A 13166-nucleotide genomic window follows, 5' to 3' on the forward strand; every position below is an offset into this window, starting at 1 on the left:
GATGAGCATATATGCAGCCTAGGAGTACAGTGCTTGCTCAGTACAGTCAAGGGTCTGGGGGTGTGGGCATTGATCTCCATCACTGCAAAGAATAAAAAGGATTTCTTTATACTTGACAGATAATATTTACGTTTCATTTGTTCTTAAATTTTTACTTAAGTGTATGTGGACGTCTGCACATGCATGTAGGTTCGTCAGAGGCCAAAAGAGGACATTGGTTCCCCTGGAACTGGAGTAATGGCAGTTGTGAACTGCACAGCATGGGTGCTGGGTACTCAACAAGAGCAAGTGTTAGACTCTGAGCCTTCTTTCTAGCCACCATTCTTAGAATTGTTAAAGCATATTGCTACAGAGAAAATATATAATGCTTATAGTTTCTTAAAGTTAAAAATTCATGCTCTTATAGGAAAGGACACGGTTACCAAAGATAATGGGATTCGTCCTTCCTCACTGGAGCAAATGGCCAAACTGAAGCCTGCGTTCATCAAACCCTATGGCACAGTGACAGCTGCAAATTCTTCTTTCCTGGTAATTGTCAATGCTATTTGTGTTTAAAAGTGACTTTTCTATAGTCTCAGTAGAACAGCTGGCAACAAATTTGATTGTATATGATTGGAGCTGTAAAATAAAGCTATTCACTATAAAGAAAATGTTAAAGGAAAATTATTTAAAAAACAAACACAGACTGGGTGTGATGATATACCCTGGGTAACGCTGTAACCCAAGCGTTCAGGGTGTAGAGACTAGAGGATCAAGAGTTTGCAGCCAGCCTAGGTATGCAAGACCCTGTCTCAAAGATCTAATAAATAGACCTAACAAATTGCTCTAAGATAGGATTCCTTATGTAGCCTGGGCTGACATCAAAGTTACAATCCTCCTGCCTCAGCCTCCCTAGTGCTAGGATTACAGCCATGTGCCATGTTCAAACACCAAATTTAAAATAATACATATTTAAAAGATTTTATTTATTTATTTTATGTGTAAGTGCTTTATATGTATGCCTACAGGCCAGAAGAGGGCATCAGATTCTAGTACAGATGGTTGTGAGCCACCATGTGGTTGCTAGGAATTGAACTCTTCTGGAAAAACAGACAATGCTCTTAACTGCTGAGCCATCTCTCCAGCCCTAAAATACTAGTTTTAAGGTCTTAAATGTCTTACCGTAATGATCCAAAAGCTGTTCTTTTTATGTGGTTGGCCATTCATCAAACTTGTATTGCCTCTGCTGGGCACTGGAGTGGGAAGGACAGTTGTGATACAGTGAGAAGCGCTACAGTGCTGCAGACTAGCACTGAGGATGCCAGAGAGGCTTCTCAGAAGAGGTAGCAGGTGAATCTTTATTTACTTTAAAAATTTTTATTACTTTTTTTTTTTTTCATTATTTTTGTTTTTGTTTTTTTTAGATTTATTTACTTACTTATTATGTATGTATACCTGCATGCTAGAAGAGGACATCATATCACATTACAGATGGTTGTGAGCCACCATGTGGTTGCTGGGAATTGAACTCAGGACCTCTGGAAGAGCAGTCCGTGCTCTTAACCTCTGAGCCATCTCTCCAGCCCCATTTTTGTTTTTCAAGACATTGTTTTTCTGTTAGCCTTGGGTGTCCTGGACTTGCTTTGTAGACCAGGCTGCCTCTGCTTCCCTGAATGCTGGAATTAAAGAAATATACCACCACATCTGATTTTATTTACATTTTTTGTTTTTATTTTTGTTTTTTTTGATGTGTGTGGGTATTTTGTTTGAATGTGTGTCTGTGTCTCCTATATGTCAGTGCCCCTAGAGGCTAGAAGAGACATTGGTTGGCTCCTCTGGAACTGGAGTTACAGATTCTTCTTAGCTACTATGAGGGTGCTGGGAACTGAACCTGAGTCCTCTTAACCACTTAGCCGTCTCTCCAGCCCTCAATATTTCTTTGACAGTATAACTGTCACCACACCCAGCAGTGAATATACAATTAATGTAGTATTCATAAACCATTTTTTATGTATAGTCACCTTGTTCACAGACTTTATGGGCACCCTATTGGAGGCTACATTCTCTTTTCAGTATTGCTGAGTTTTAAAAAAAGATGTATAATATAATGTGACAGACTTGATTTGATTTTTACATACTCTATGGAGTGGTTTAATTTTCTCTGGAATTGTGGAGGACATTATTTCATTTTTAAAGTATTGGTAAGAGGTACCTCTTTGTCCTGTGACTTCTTGATTATTACTGGGATAAAAACGTGTTTTCAGCTGGGTGCGGTGGCTCACGTCTTTAATCCCAGCACTCGGGAGACAGACAGGTAGGTGGATTGATGTGAGTTCAAGGTCAGCCTGGTCTATAAAGCGAGTCCAGGACAGCCAAGAGAAACCCTGCCTCAAAAAACAAAACAAAACAAAACAAAAAAACCCCACGTGTTTTCAAGATGTTTTAAAACCATGGTTTTGACGGTCTTACTTGCCTACCTATGTCTTCTCTCAGTGTTTTGCCCTTAGAATAAGATCTCAAAGCTGTGAGCAAGAGGCAACTAAGAACACAGAAAATGTAAAAATAAATAATTTAAGTAAATAAAATAATGTTTTAATTCATTAAAAAAATTATTTTCTGTGCCAGAAACAAAAACCTGTGGGTCCTTATTTGTACAGTTGCATCTCCCAACATATGTTGTTGAATTATGATGCCTTATGAACAGTCCCTTCTGCCATTGTCCTCCCAGAGTGGCTCAGTGTGTCTGCTTGACTGTGATTCAGTGGTGGATACAGTAAAGTAAGTCTGTTACATAGGCTGTCTGTATATGTCAGTGCGCTCATGAACAGACTTAAGAGGTGGCTGCCAAGAGACCTCCAGATGACAGTGTGGTTTTGTTACCATTTCAGACTGATGGTGCTTCTGCAATGCTAATCATGTCGGAAGACAGAGCTCTGGCCATGGGTTATAAGCCAAAGGCATATCTGAGGTAACGCAAATATTCTGGTGAATTGCCTGTGACTTCTTTATTTTGTTACTGGAGCTAACCTCTCTGGGTTTTGCCTAGGGATTTTATATATGTGTCCCAGGATCCAAAAGATCAGCTTTTACTCGGGTAAGTAGCAGTATACATCTCTAAATTTCAATAAAAATATTTGAGTTTTTATTATAGTTATTTGTGTGTGTATGTGTGTGAGATAGACGGGGGGCGGGGGGGGCACGTGCAGAGGGAAGGAGGGGGGAGAGAGGGAGAGAAGGAGAGAGAGAAAGAGAGGCGTACTTGATTTTCTCCTTCCACCATGTGGGTCTCAGGCATCAATTGCTCTCATTTTTTTACACAGGTTTGAGAGATGTTAAGTTGGCATTTTGTTTATTTTCTTTCTTTCCTTCTTTTTCTTTCCTTCCTTCCTTCCTTTCTTCTTTTCTGTTCTATTCTGTTTTGTGTTTTCGAGATAGGGTTTCTCTATGTATCATTGACTGTTCTGGAACTTGATCTGTAGACCAGGTTGGCCTCTAACTCACAGAGATCCACCTGTGTCTGCCTCCTGAGTGCTGGGTGGGATTAAAGGCATGTGCTGCCCCCACATCCTCTCCCACTGACATTTATTTTCATGTTGCTACCCACTGTGTTATATAATCAGTCAGTCCCCACCCCAAGCACTCTGTGTGGGCATGTGTATGTGTGTTACTGGGTTTTGAACCCAGGGCCTCATTTTTACTAGACAAGCACTCCCAACACTGAGCTTCATCCCTAACCCACAGGATCTTTCATAAATGCCTCTGACTATCCTTTCTCCACTGGCCCTCACTGTAACCCTGAGACCCTTCCCTGCCTTGCTCCTTTGAATTCTGTTTCTTTTCTCTTTAACTTACCTGACACCATTTGCCTGTTTATTATCTATTTTTCCAGTTCTATAATATAGTGAGAATAACAGAGATATCTTTGTATATCCTCAACACTTAATTGGTATTTGTATAGTAGAACCAATGAATAAGAATAAAAAAATTTGGGGTATACTAAGAAATGCTTAGGTTAAAATGGAAAGTTTTAGGCTGCTACTTTTCATTTGTTTTCTTTTTCAGACCAACATATGCTACTCCAAAAGTTCTAGAAAAGGCAGGATTAACCATGAACGATATTGATGCTTTTGAATTTCATGAAGCCTTCTCAGTAAGTTGTTTATAAGACACATCTGGGGCTGGAGAGTTGGCTCAGTGGTTAAGAACACTGTCTACTCTTCCAAAGGTCCCGGGGCTCAATTCCCAGCACCCACATGGCAGCTCACAACTGTCTGTAACTCCAAGATCTGACACCCTCACACCAATGCACATAAATTAAAATTAAATTAAAAAAAATTAAAAAAGAAAAACAAGCCGGGCATGGTGGCGCACGCCTTTAATCCCAGCACTCGGGAGGCAGAGGCGGGCGGATCGCTGTGAGTTCGAGGCCAGCCTGGTCTACAAAGTGAGTCCAGGACAGCCAAGGCTAACACAGAGAGACCCTGTCTCGAAAAACCAAAAAAAAAAAAAAAAGAAAAATAAAATAAAAAAGAAAAACAAAACAAAAAGAATTCTTAAAAAAAAAAAAAAAAAAGACACATCTGAAATGAGTATAGCCTTTAACAACGTGAAGTGTGTTCTTGTAGAGAGTGGGGCTTTGTACTTGAAGCTGAGCTTCCTTGTAGGAGGGCTAGGTAAAGAGAGTCAGGGTCACACTAACAAAGCCTTGAATTATTTTCCCTCCCAGGGTCAGATTTTGGCTAACTTTAAAGCCATGGATTCTGATTGGTTTGCACAAAACTACATGGGTAGGAAAGCCAAGGTAAGTTTCTGATGAACAATATGCTTGAATTTCCCAGCATGAATTTAGTTACCAGCTAATAATATAAAGAAGAATTGGACATAGTGTTGCATGTCTTTTAATCCCAGTACTTGGGAGGAAGAAACAGGTAGATTTCTGTAAGTTCGAGGCCAGCTTGGTCTACAAGGTGAGTTCCAGGACAGCTAGGGCTACACAGAGAAACCTGTCTCTGAATGAATGAATAAATAATAAATAAGAGGAAAGCTTATTTATTTATTTATTTGCAGTGCTTGCGGTTAAACAGCCAGAGCTACAGAGAGAAACCCTGTCTTTTTTTTTTTTTTTTTTTTTTTTTTGGCCCTCTGCAAGTCTTCTTTTTTTGTTTGTTTGTTTTTGGTTTTTCGAGACAGGGCTTCTCTGTGTGGCCTTGGCCATTTTGGACCTTGAACTCACAGCGATACGCCTGCCTCTGCCTCCCGAGTGCTGGGATTAAAGGCATACACCACCACTCCCAGCTGAGAAACCCTGTCTTTGAATGAATGAATGAATGAATGAATGAATGGAAAGCTTCTTTTTTAAAAAAAAAGATTTATTTATTATGTATTCAATGTTGTGTCTGCATGTACACCTGCATGCCAGAAGAGGGCATTAGATCACATTATAAATGGGTGAGAGCTACCATGTGGTTGTTGGAAATTGAACTCAGGACCTCTGAGCAGATAGTGCTTTTTATTTATTTATTTATTTATTTATTTATTTATTTATTTATTTATTTATTAGTTCATTCATATTACATCTCAATTGTTATCCCATCCCTTCTATCCTCCCATTCCTCCCCCCTCCCACTTTCACCCTATTCCACTCCCCTATGACTGTGACTTAGGGGGACCTCCTCCTCCCGGATATGCTCATAGGGTATCAAGTCTCTTCTTGGTAGGCTGCTATCCTTCCCCTGAGTGCCACCAGGTCTCCCCATCAAGGGGACGTGGTCAAATATGGGGCACCAGAGTTCATGTGAAAGTCAGTTCCCACTCTTTACTCAACTGTGGAGAATGGCAGACAGTGCTCTTAACTGATGAACCATCTCCAGCCCCCTGCTGCTGCTGGTGGTGGTTCTTCTTCTTCTCCTTCTTCTCCTTCTTCTTCTTCTCCTCCTCTTCTTCCTCCTTTCTCTCCTCCTCCTTCTCCTTTTTTCTTCTTTTGGTTTTTTGAGGTAGGATTTCTCTGTGTATCTTTGACTGTCCTGTCACTCACTCTTCAGCCCAGGCTGGCCTCAAACTCACAGAGATCTACCTGCCTCTGCCTCTTGAGTGCTGGGATTAAAGGTGTGTGCTGCCACACCCAGCTACAGCTTATTTCTTAATTTAAAATAATTCCAGGAAATTGTTCAGTGACAACAGTAAGCCTTTATGTGTGTCTTCTGTTCATCACATTAAGATGCTATACACTGATTTGTAAGGTAGTCAGTGTTAGTTACTTTCCTCTGTGTTGCTTGCTTCCTCTTAGGAAGAGCCAGACTTGATAGGTCTTAAGCAAAATTGCATTTAAATTGGTCTTTGTTTTTGTGGGAGCCAGGTTGGATCACCTCCTCTGGAGAAGTTTAATACCTGGGGCGGATCACTGTCTCTGGGACATCCTTTTGGAGCCACTGGCTGTCGGTTGGTCATGGCAGCTGCAAACAGACTGAGGAAGGATGGAGGCCAATATGCTTTAGTGGCTGCCTGTGCAGCTGGAGGACAGGTATGTCACAGCAGCATCGTTAGGACTCTCATGTCCCAAGAATGTTTTGTTTGAAGCATTCAGGAATCACTGTTTCTGATGACTGACAACAGAAAACAGTAGTTTTCTCTTGGGAGGTGGGAAAACTATTTTAATTCTAATATTTCATTGAAAGGAAGATTGTTTGTTTGTTTGTTTGTTTGTTTGTTTGAGACAAGGCTTCTCTGTGTAGCTCTGGCTGTTCTGGACTTGCTTTGTAGAACAGGCTGGCCTCAAACTCACAGTAATCTGCCTGCCTCTGCCTCCCTAAGTGATGAGATTACAGCTGTGGTCCACCTCACCTGGCTAGGAAGATGCTCTTTAAATCCAAGCTGTTACTCTTTTTAAAATAGTTTATGTTTCTTGTTTACAATATTAATGTATGTTCATTATGGAGATTATGCAAAATATGAATATATATATATATATATAGAAAAGTCATATCTCACCAGATGCATTAGAAGCATCTCAATGCATTTTCTTTTTTAATGATAAACTTTTATTCATTTACCTAATAATCAGGTATCTATAAAATCTGCATGTGTTAACTCAGTGACGAAGGGCTTGTCTCACTGTTTGAAGTCCTGGGTTCAGTCCTCAGCACCACAACACACTGGCTCCCAAGACATGTAACGTCACGTTCAGCTCATCTTCTTAACCAGAGGATAGTGAAGAGCCAAGCCCAGGCTTTAGAATCATTACACCTGTTTTCAAATCTGGTCTCACTTAACAATAGCTTTGTGATTTGACGTGAGTCCCTTAACCTTTCAAATCCCATTTGATTGAAGGTGAGGTTCAGTGGTAGTGCTCGCCTAGCATGGCAAGTACCACAGAGACTAAAATAAAAAGCAACCACTTATTGCATTTACTAGGACTCAAGGTCTATACTAGACTGCGTCTGGTGTGTGTGTGTGTGTGTGTGTGTGTGTGTGTGTGTGTGTGTGTGTGTGTGTGTGTGTGTGTGGCCAGTGGTGCATATGTGTATCCGTGTGTGTGTGTGTGGCCAGTGGTGCATATGTGTATCCGTGTGTGTGTGGGGGGGGAGCCAGTGGTGCATATGTGTATCCGTGTGTGTGTGTGTGTGTGTGTGTGTGTGTGTGTGTGTGTGTGTGGGGCCAGTGGTGCATATGTGTATCCGTGTGTGTGTGTGTAGCCAGTGGTGTGTATATAAGTGCATGTGTGTCTATATAATGTGTTCTATCTGATTTAATGTTTATAAAATCTTTCTAAACTGGGCACCATGAGCTCCATTTATAGAGGAAACTGGGGCTCAGATGATTACTATTCTGTGATCACACAGCTTGCCTCCATATTAGCTCCACTCACCTTTCATTGCTTCATTACTCTGACTGAACTTTTTTTCTTCACAGGGTCACGCTATGATCGTGGAAGCTTACCCAAAATGACTGCTCTAGAGGAGGCGACTGATCTTATGCAGCACTCACACTGGGCAATGCCATTTCAATGCACTACCAAGTGACACCTGTTCTTCTTTGGAAAACATTTGTGGCCTTCTCTTAAGTATTTGCGATCAAGCCTTGCCAGTGTTTGAGCTTTTTGGTAATCACAGCTTCTGCTCTCTAAGTTCCAGACTGTCGCAGATGTGTGCACAGCTCTTACCTCTTGACACAAGGACTAATGGCTGGAGCAGCTTGCCGGTTAGCTGAGTTTAGAATCATTGTAACACTTGCAGATTCTCCTCATTCTTGTGTCATAGAGATAATTTTTTTTTCTAAAATACAAACCGATGTGCCTAAATTAACTTACTATGGAAAAAAATAATCTAAACATCTTTGAAAACTGAAGTGCTTAGAGACATAGATACCATGTTGGTTTACCTTAATAAAATAGAAATGTATCAGAGGACTGTTCGTAGTCTCTTTATTAGTGAGAAGGGCAGCATTTGCATTTACTCATTTAGAACTTGTAACCACTTCAGTCAGTTGTGAAACCACCAGGAGTGTGAGTGATGCCCTGCCTTATGATAGTGTGCTTCCCCCAGGGCTTCAACTGCAGCAAATTGATTTCACTGGAGACATTCCTGTTCATCAGAGTTGATGTAACACGGTTTATTTTGGTTATTATAAACCTTTTCAAATCTTGACAGCTATGCTGCACACGTTTGTGCCTTTCTGAAAAAGTCATAGCTTCAGTTACATTTGATTGAGTGTTGCTCAAATGTATGGAAGTTGCAGTCAGAATCACCCTAAGTGGTTCAGGTTTTTAAGGCAAGGAATAGAGTGTTGACCTCTGAAAAAAGATGTGAGAGTCCCACTGTTATTTTCCTATAGTTTTCCCGGTAAACTAAAACATAGTGTGTACATATGTATGGGATTTGTGTGTGTGTGCATGTGGTGCTTGGAATTAAAGTCAGGGCCTAACAAATAAATGCTAGGCAAGTACTCTACTGTAAAGATGAGCTTCATCCCCAGCCAGCCCATAATATGACTGGTATTTATTTATAGTTTAAATTTCTTTTGAGTCCAGACTTTTATTTTTAGATGTCTGATCTAAATTTTCTCAGTTACATTTTGTGTTTTAATATTTAGAGAACTTTTCCTCAAAAAGGGGTATTTTAAATTCATTTGCAAATGGCATAATCCTTATCACTTAGCCTCTGGTCAATAAGAAAGAAAACCTAGCTGCACGGTGGTGGCACATGCCTTTAGTCCCGGCACTCAGGACACATATTGTCCTCTAACCTCTATGTGTGTGCCATGACATGTACACCCATCCACCCACATAAAAATCTAATTAAAAATTAAAGTTTGCCTATGATGAAATAAGAATTTTTGTTTTCTGTGTGCTTAGAATGCCTTCAGGAGACAAGTCACAAGTAAGCAAAAGTATAGTGGATACATTCTTCAAAGATGACAGGCCATAAAGGAACTGCTACAGAGCCTGAAGATAGAAAATAAATTTTAAAAAGATGAAAGATTCATAGACGGTTTTTCAAATGATACACAAATGATTGATAAATGTGAAACTACAACTCAGAAAAAACCTAAGACCATAATGAGATTTTACTTTATACCTACCAAGTTGGCAAAAATCAACCAGACTGAGAACACTAAGTATTGGTAGAGATGTAAAACAGACCTTTTTTTCCTCTCTTTCTGTTTTTGGAGGCAGGGTCTCATTATGTCGGTCTAGCTGTCCTAGAACTCACCAAGGAAGATATCAGCTTGATCCAAGATTAACCCCAGATACTCATAATTACTTGAAGCACAAGAAAACATCAGGCAAACTAAAATTAAGGGAAATTCTACAAAGTACTTGACCAGAGCTCTGTGAGTTCCAGGCTAGCCCTGGTCACATAGAGTCTGTCTTTAAAAAATAAAAAATCCAGGTGGGCCTGGGGCGCACTTCTTTAATCCCAGTAGAGGCAGGCAGATCTCTGTGAATCAAAGGCCAGCCTGGTCTACAAAGTGAGTCTAGGACAGCCAGGGCAGTTACCCAGAGAAACCCTGTCTCGAAAAACCTAAATAAATGATAAATAAAAAATCTCGTCTACAAATGAGCCCAGGACAACCAAGGCTACACTGGGAAACACTGTCTCAAAATAGATAGATAAACAAATTAAATAAATAGAGATCCACAGCTGGGCATAGTGGCACACACCCTTAGTCTCAGCACTTGGGAGACAGGCAGGTAGATCTGTGAGTTGGAGGCCAGCCTGGTCTACAGAGTGAGTTCCAAGACAGCCAGGGACAACAGCAACAAAACAACAACAAAGTTCTGCAATCCAAAACCAGAACAACAGTCCAGGGAAGAATGGACAGATAATTTGAATAAATATTTCTCTAAAGAAGTTATGTGAATTTCACCAAAACATAGTATCATCAGGTATAGTGGTGCCCATCTTAAATCCCAGTACTTGAGAGGCAGAGTCAGAAGAAATCTCAGAGAATTAGAGGCTAGCCTGGTCTACAAAATGAGTTTCCAGCTCAGTCAAGGCTACATAGACCCACTCTTAAAAAAGAAAAAAAAAAAAGACCCTTTTAGGGTGTGTTTGTGTATTCCAAAATCACATGCTGCCTTTGAGCCCTTTGTTTGCTCCGTAGCCTAAACCTTCCTATGTGGGCTTACCCTAAGTGCTTTTACCAGTTGCCTCTTTGAAGAGCTGTGTGTACTGACACTGGAGTGTGGCCTTTGGACATTTATCTACTCACTTGCCCACTTACTTTTTAAGCCATCTTAGAAATGGAATTGCTCTGAAATGTGTTTTGTCTCTGGAGACTTCTCGTACCGACTTTTTTTTAATGGTGAGAGGCAAAGGAGAGCTTACCATTGTTGCATGCGCTTGTTCTAATGTGCAGCTCTTACCAGCAGAGTATGCACTGAGTGTGTGTGATTTCTTGGGAAGGAAAAGGGAAAGCCCTGTCGATCAAAGCACACTCAAGATGAGAGTCTCCTGTATCTAAAGGGAAGGTGTACTAGAGGGATTTCTCGTTACATTTACTTATCTGTGTGTATGTGGGTGGGGTGGGGTGAGAGTGGCCATGTGCATGCCATGACATTCAGATGGAGGTCGAGGACAACTTTTGGGAGTTTTCTCCTTCCACTGTTTGTGGGTTCTACGATCAAACTCAGGTTGTCAGGCTCTCATGGCAAGCACTTTTATTTGCTGGGTCATCTCATTGGCTCTCCAGTTTTATTTTAACAGTATTTATAAAAATACCCATAGATCTTGTAAATTAGAAATACTGACTTAGAAATTTTCATTGAATTTACATAACATTTTCTCAAATGCCTGTCACTCCCTTGTTGCCACGGACCATCTCAGTCAGGTGTAGGTCCTTGGGAACGAGAATTCTCGAAGCATCGGTGAGCAAAGATAGAAGTGACAAGCAGACCAACCCAGGGGTGAGTTTAGATCCATCCGAGTGTATTTTTCAGGCAAGCAGTCTAAATTTTTATACATACGTTTTGAAACGTGGCACAGGGGCAGGGTTCATGGTTACATTTTCCCACAGAGTAGATTCATGGAAGTCAGCAGTCAGGCATACACAGTACAAGCACAGAATGCAAAGTCATTGTGTTGTCATATTTTGAATTACAGCTTTAAATGAAACAATACAGGGTACAGAATACACAGTAAATTCATCATCACTTTTAAGTCATTGGCTTGGTATCAGTATGCACGTGCCCTCTTTGTCAAGGGTCAATGTTCTCCCATAAACGGAACTTATGCCTAACACCTGTGTGCCAAGACAGCTTTTTCTTTAGTTCTCCTTTCTAATATCTGAGCGCCACTATCTGGAGCTTTCTGAAACACTTTATTTCTTTGTAAGTCATAATATAACTTACTAACTAATGATTAATTCTTAGTCACGTTTCTTCTAATAAGTGGAGCAGAACTTAGTGGTAAACTCCAAGTGTCCTGCCTGAAAAGTCCTGATGTAGGAGTAGAGTTAGGAGAAAGAACAGAGACAGAATATTCCATCACAGGAAAAAAAAAGGCTGCAATCAATAACTCCTGGCAGGGACATCAGCCCCGTTCCAGGAGGCTCTCCCTGCGTAGGGGTCATCACCTCGGGTTCTAAAATAGCATTTGTCACACAGACTCCACTGGAGGGATCGTGACATCTGGTGAATTCTCTTAACTTGGCCAGATATCTTATAGTCCTGTCTCCTTATAGCCTGCTCTTCTGTCTTGCCTTTCAAATGCCAGTCAAATGTGCCTCTTTCTGTCTGTACATATTTCCCTGATACGTGTGGTTTATATATATGTGTGTGTGTGTGTGTGTGTGTGTGTGTGTGTGTGTGTGTGTGTATACATACATATATATATATATATATATATATATATATATATATTTTTTTTTTTTTTTTTTTTTTTTTTTAAGTTAGAGAAAGACAGACTTCTCCTTTTCCTAAACCTTAAACATATAAACAAAGAGCTGGGGAAGATGCTCATTGGTCAGGAGTTCTGGCTCCTCTTCTAGAGAGCTGGGTTCGATTCCTAGCCATCTCATGGTAGCTCACAACCATTGGTAACATCAGTTCAGGAATCTGACACCCTCCTCTGGCCTCTTAGGCACTGCACATATGTGGTGCAAAGACAAAGCACCCATAAACATAGGAAAAACAAAAAACAAGGAGAGATTACAGATCATTGCTTTTGTTTTGTTTGAGACAGGGATTCTCTGTGTAGCCTTAGCTGTCTTGGAGCTTGCTGTCTAGTCCAGGATGACCTCAGACCCAGAGATCTGCTAGTCTGTGGGATTTAAAACTCATACCACCAGCTGGGCAGTGGTGGTGCACACCTTTAATCTCAGCACTCGGGAGGCAGAGGCAGGTGGATCGCTGTGAGTTTGAGGCCAACCTGGTCTACAAAGTGAGTCCAGGACAGTCAAGGCTACACAGGTAAACCCTGTCTCAAAAAACCGAAAAAGAAAAAAAAGAAAAGAGAAACAGAACAAAAACACCAAGCCTCACACCACCATGCCTGGCTATTACAGAACATACTGCAAAAGCAACATATAAAGATTGGTATAAACTTATAGCTACTTCAGAGACATTTTGGCCACTGGAAAATCTTGGATAAGACCACAAGAAAATCGAATGTTCATATTCTCTAAGAGGCAGTTTTAAAGTCGCCATTTTGCTGCTGCGCTATGAAACCCACGAGTCCATGAGTGGTCAC

General features: G+C 40.7%; 1 protein-coding gene across 1 annotated transcript in view; it reads left to right on the forward strand.

Moving 5' to 3' along the window:
• Positions 1 to 8380, forward strand: part of Hadhb (hydroxyacyl-CoA dehydrogenase trifunctional multienzyme complex subunit beta) — a 37749-nt gene extending 29369 nt beyond the window's left edge. The window contains exons 10-16 of the mRNA XM_051142967.1: positions 407 to 528; positions 2868 to 2947; positions 3026 to 3073; positions 4042 to 4129; positions 4706 to 4780; positions 6335 to 6499; positions 7888 to 8380. Of these exons, the coding sequence (XP_050998924.1) occupies positions 407 to 528; positions 2868 to 2947; positions 3026 to 3073; positions 4042 to 4129; positions 4706 to 4780; positions 6335 to 6499; positions 7888 to 7923 (614 nt within the window). The 3' untranslated portion in view covers positions 7924 to 8380. The remainder of the gene's footprint in view (positions 1 to 406; positions 529 to 2867; positions 2948 to 3025; positions 3074 to 4041; positions 4130 to 4705; positions 4781 to 6334; positions 6500 to 7887) is intronic.
• The last annotated feature ends 4786 nt before the right edge of the window (positions 8381 to 13166 follow it).

The sequence above is a fragment of the Acomys russatus genome, chromosome 1 (assembly GCF_903995435.1).
Source record: "Acomys russatus chromosome 1, mAcoRus1.1, whole genome shotgun sequence".
Lineage (NCBI taxonomy): Eukaryota > Metazoa > Chordata > Mammalia > Rodentia > Muridae > Acomys > Acomys russatus.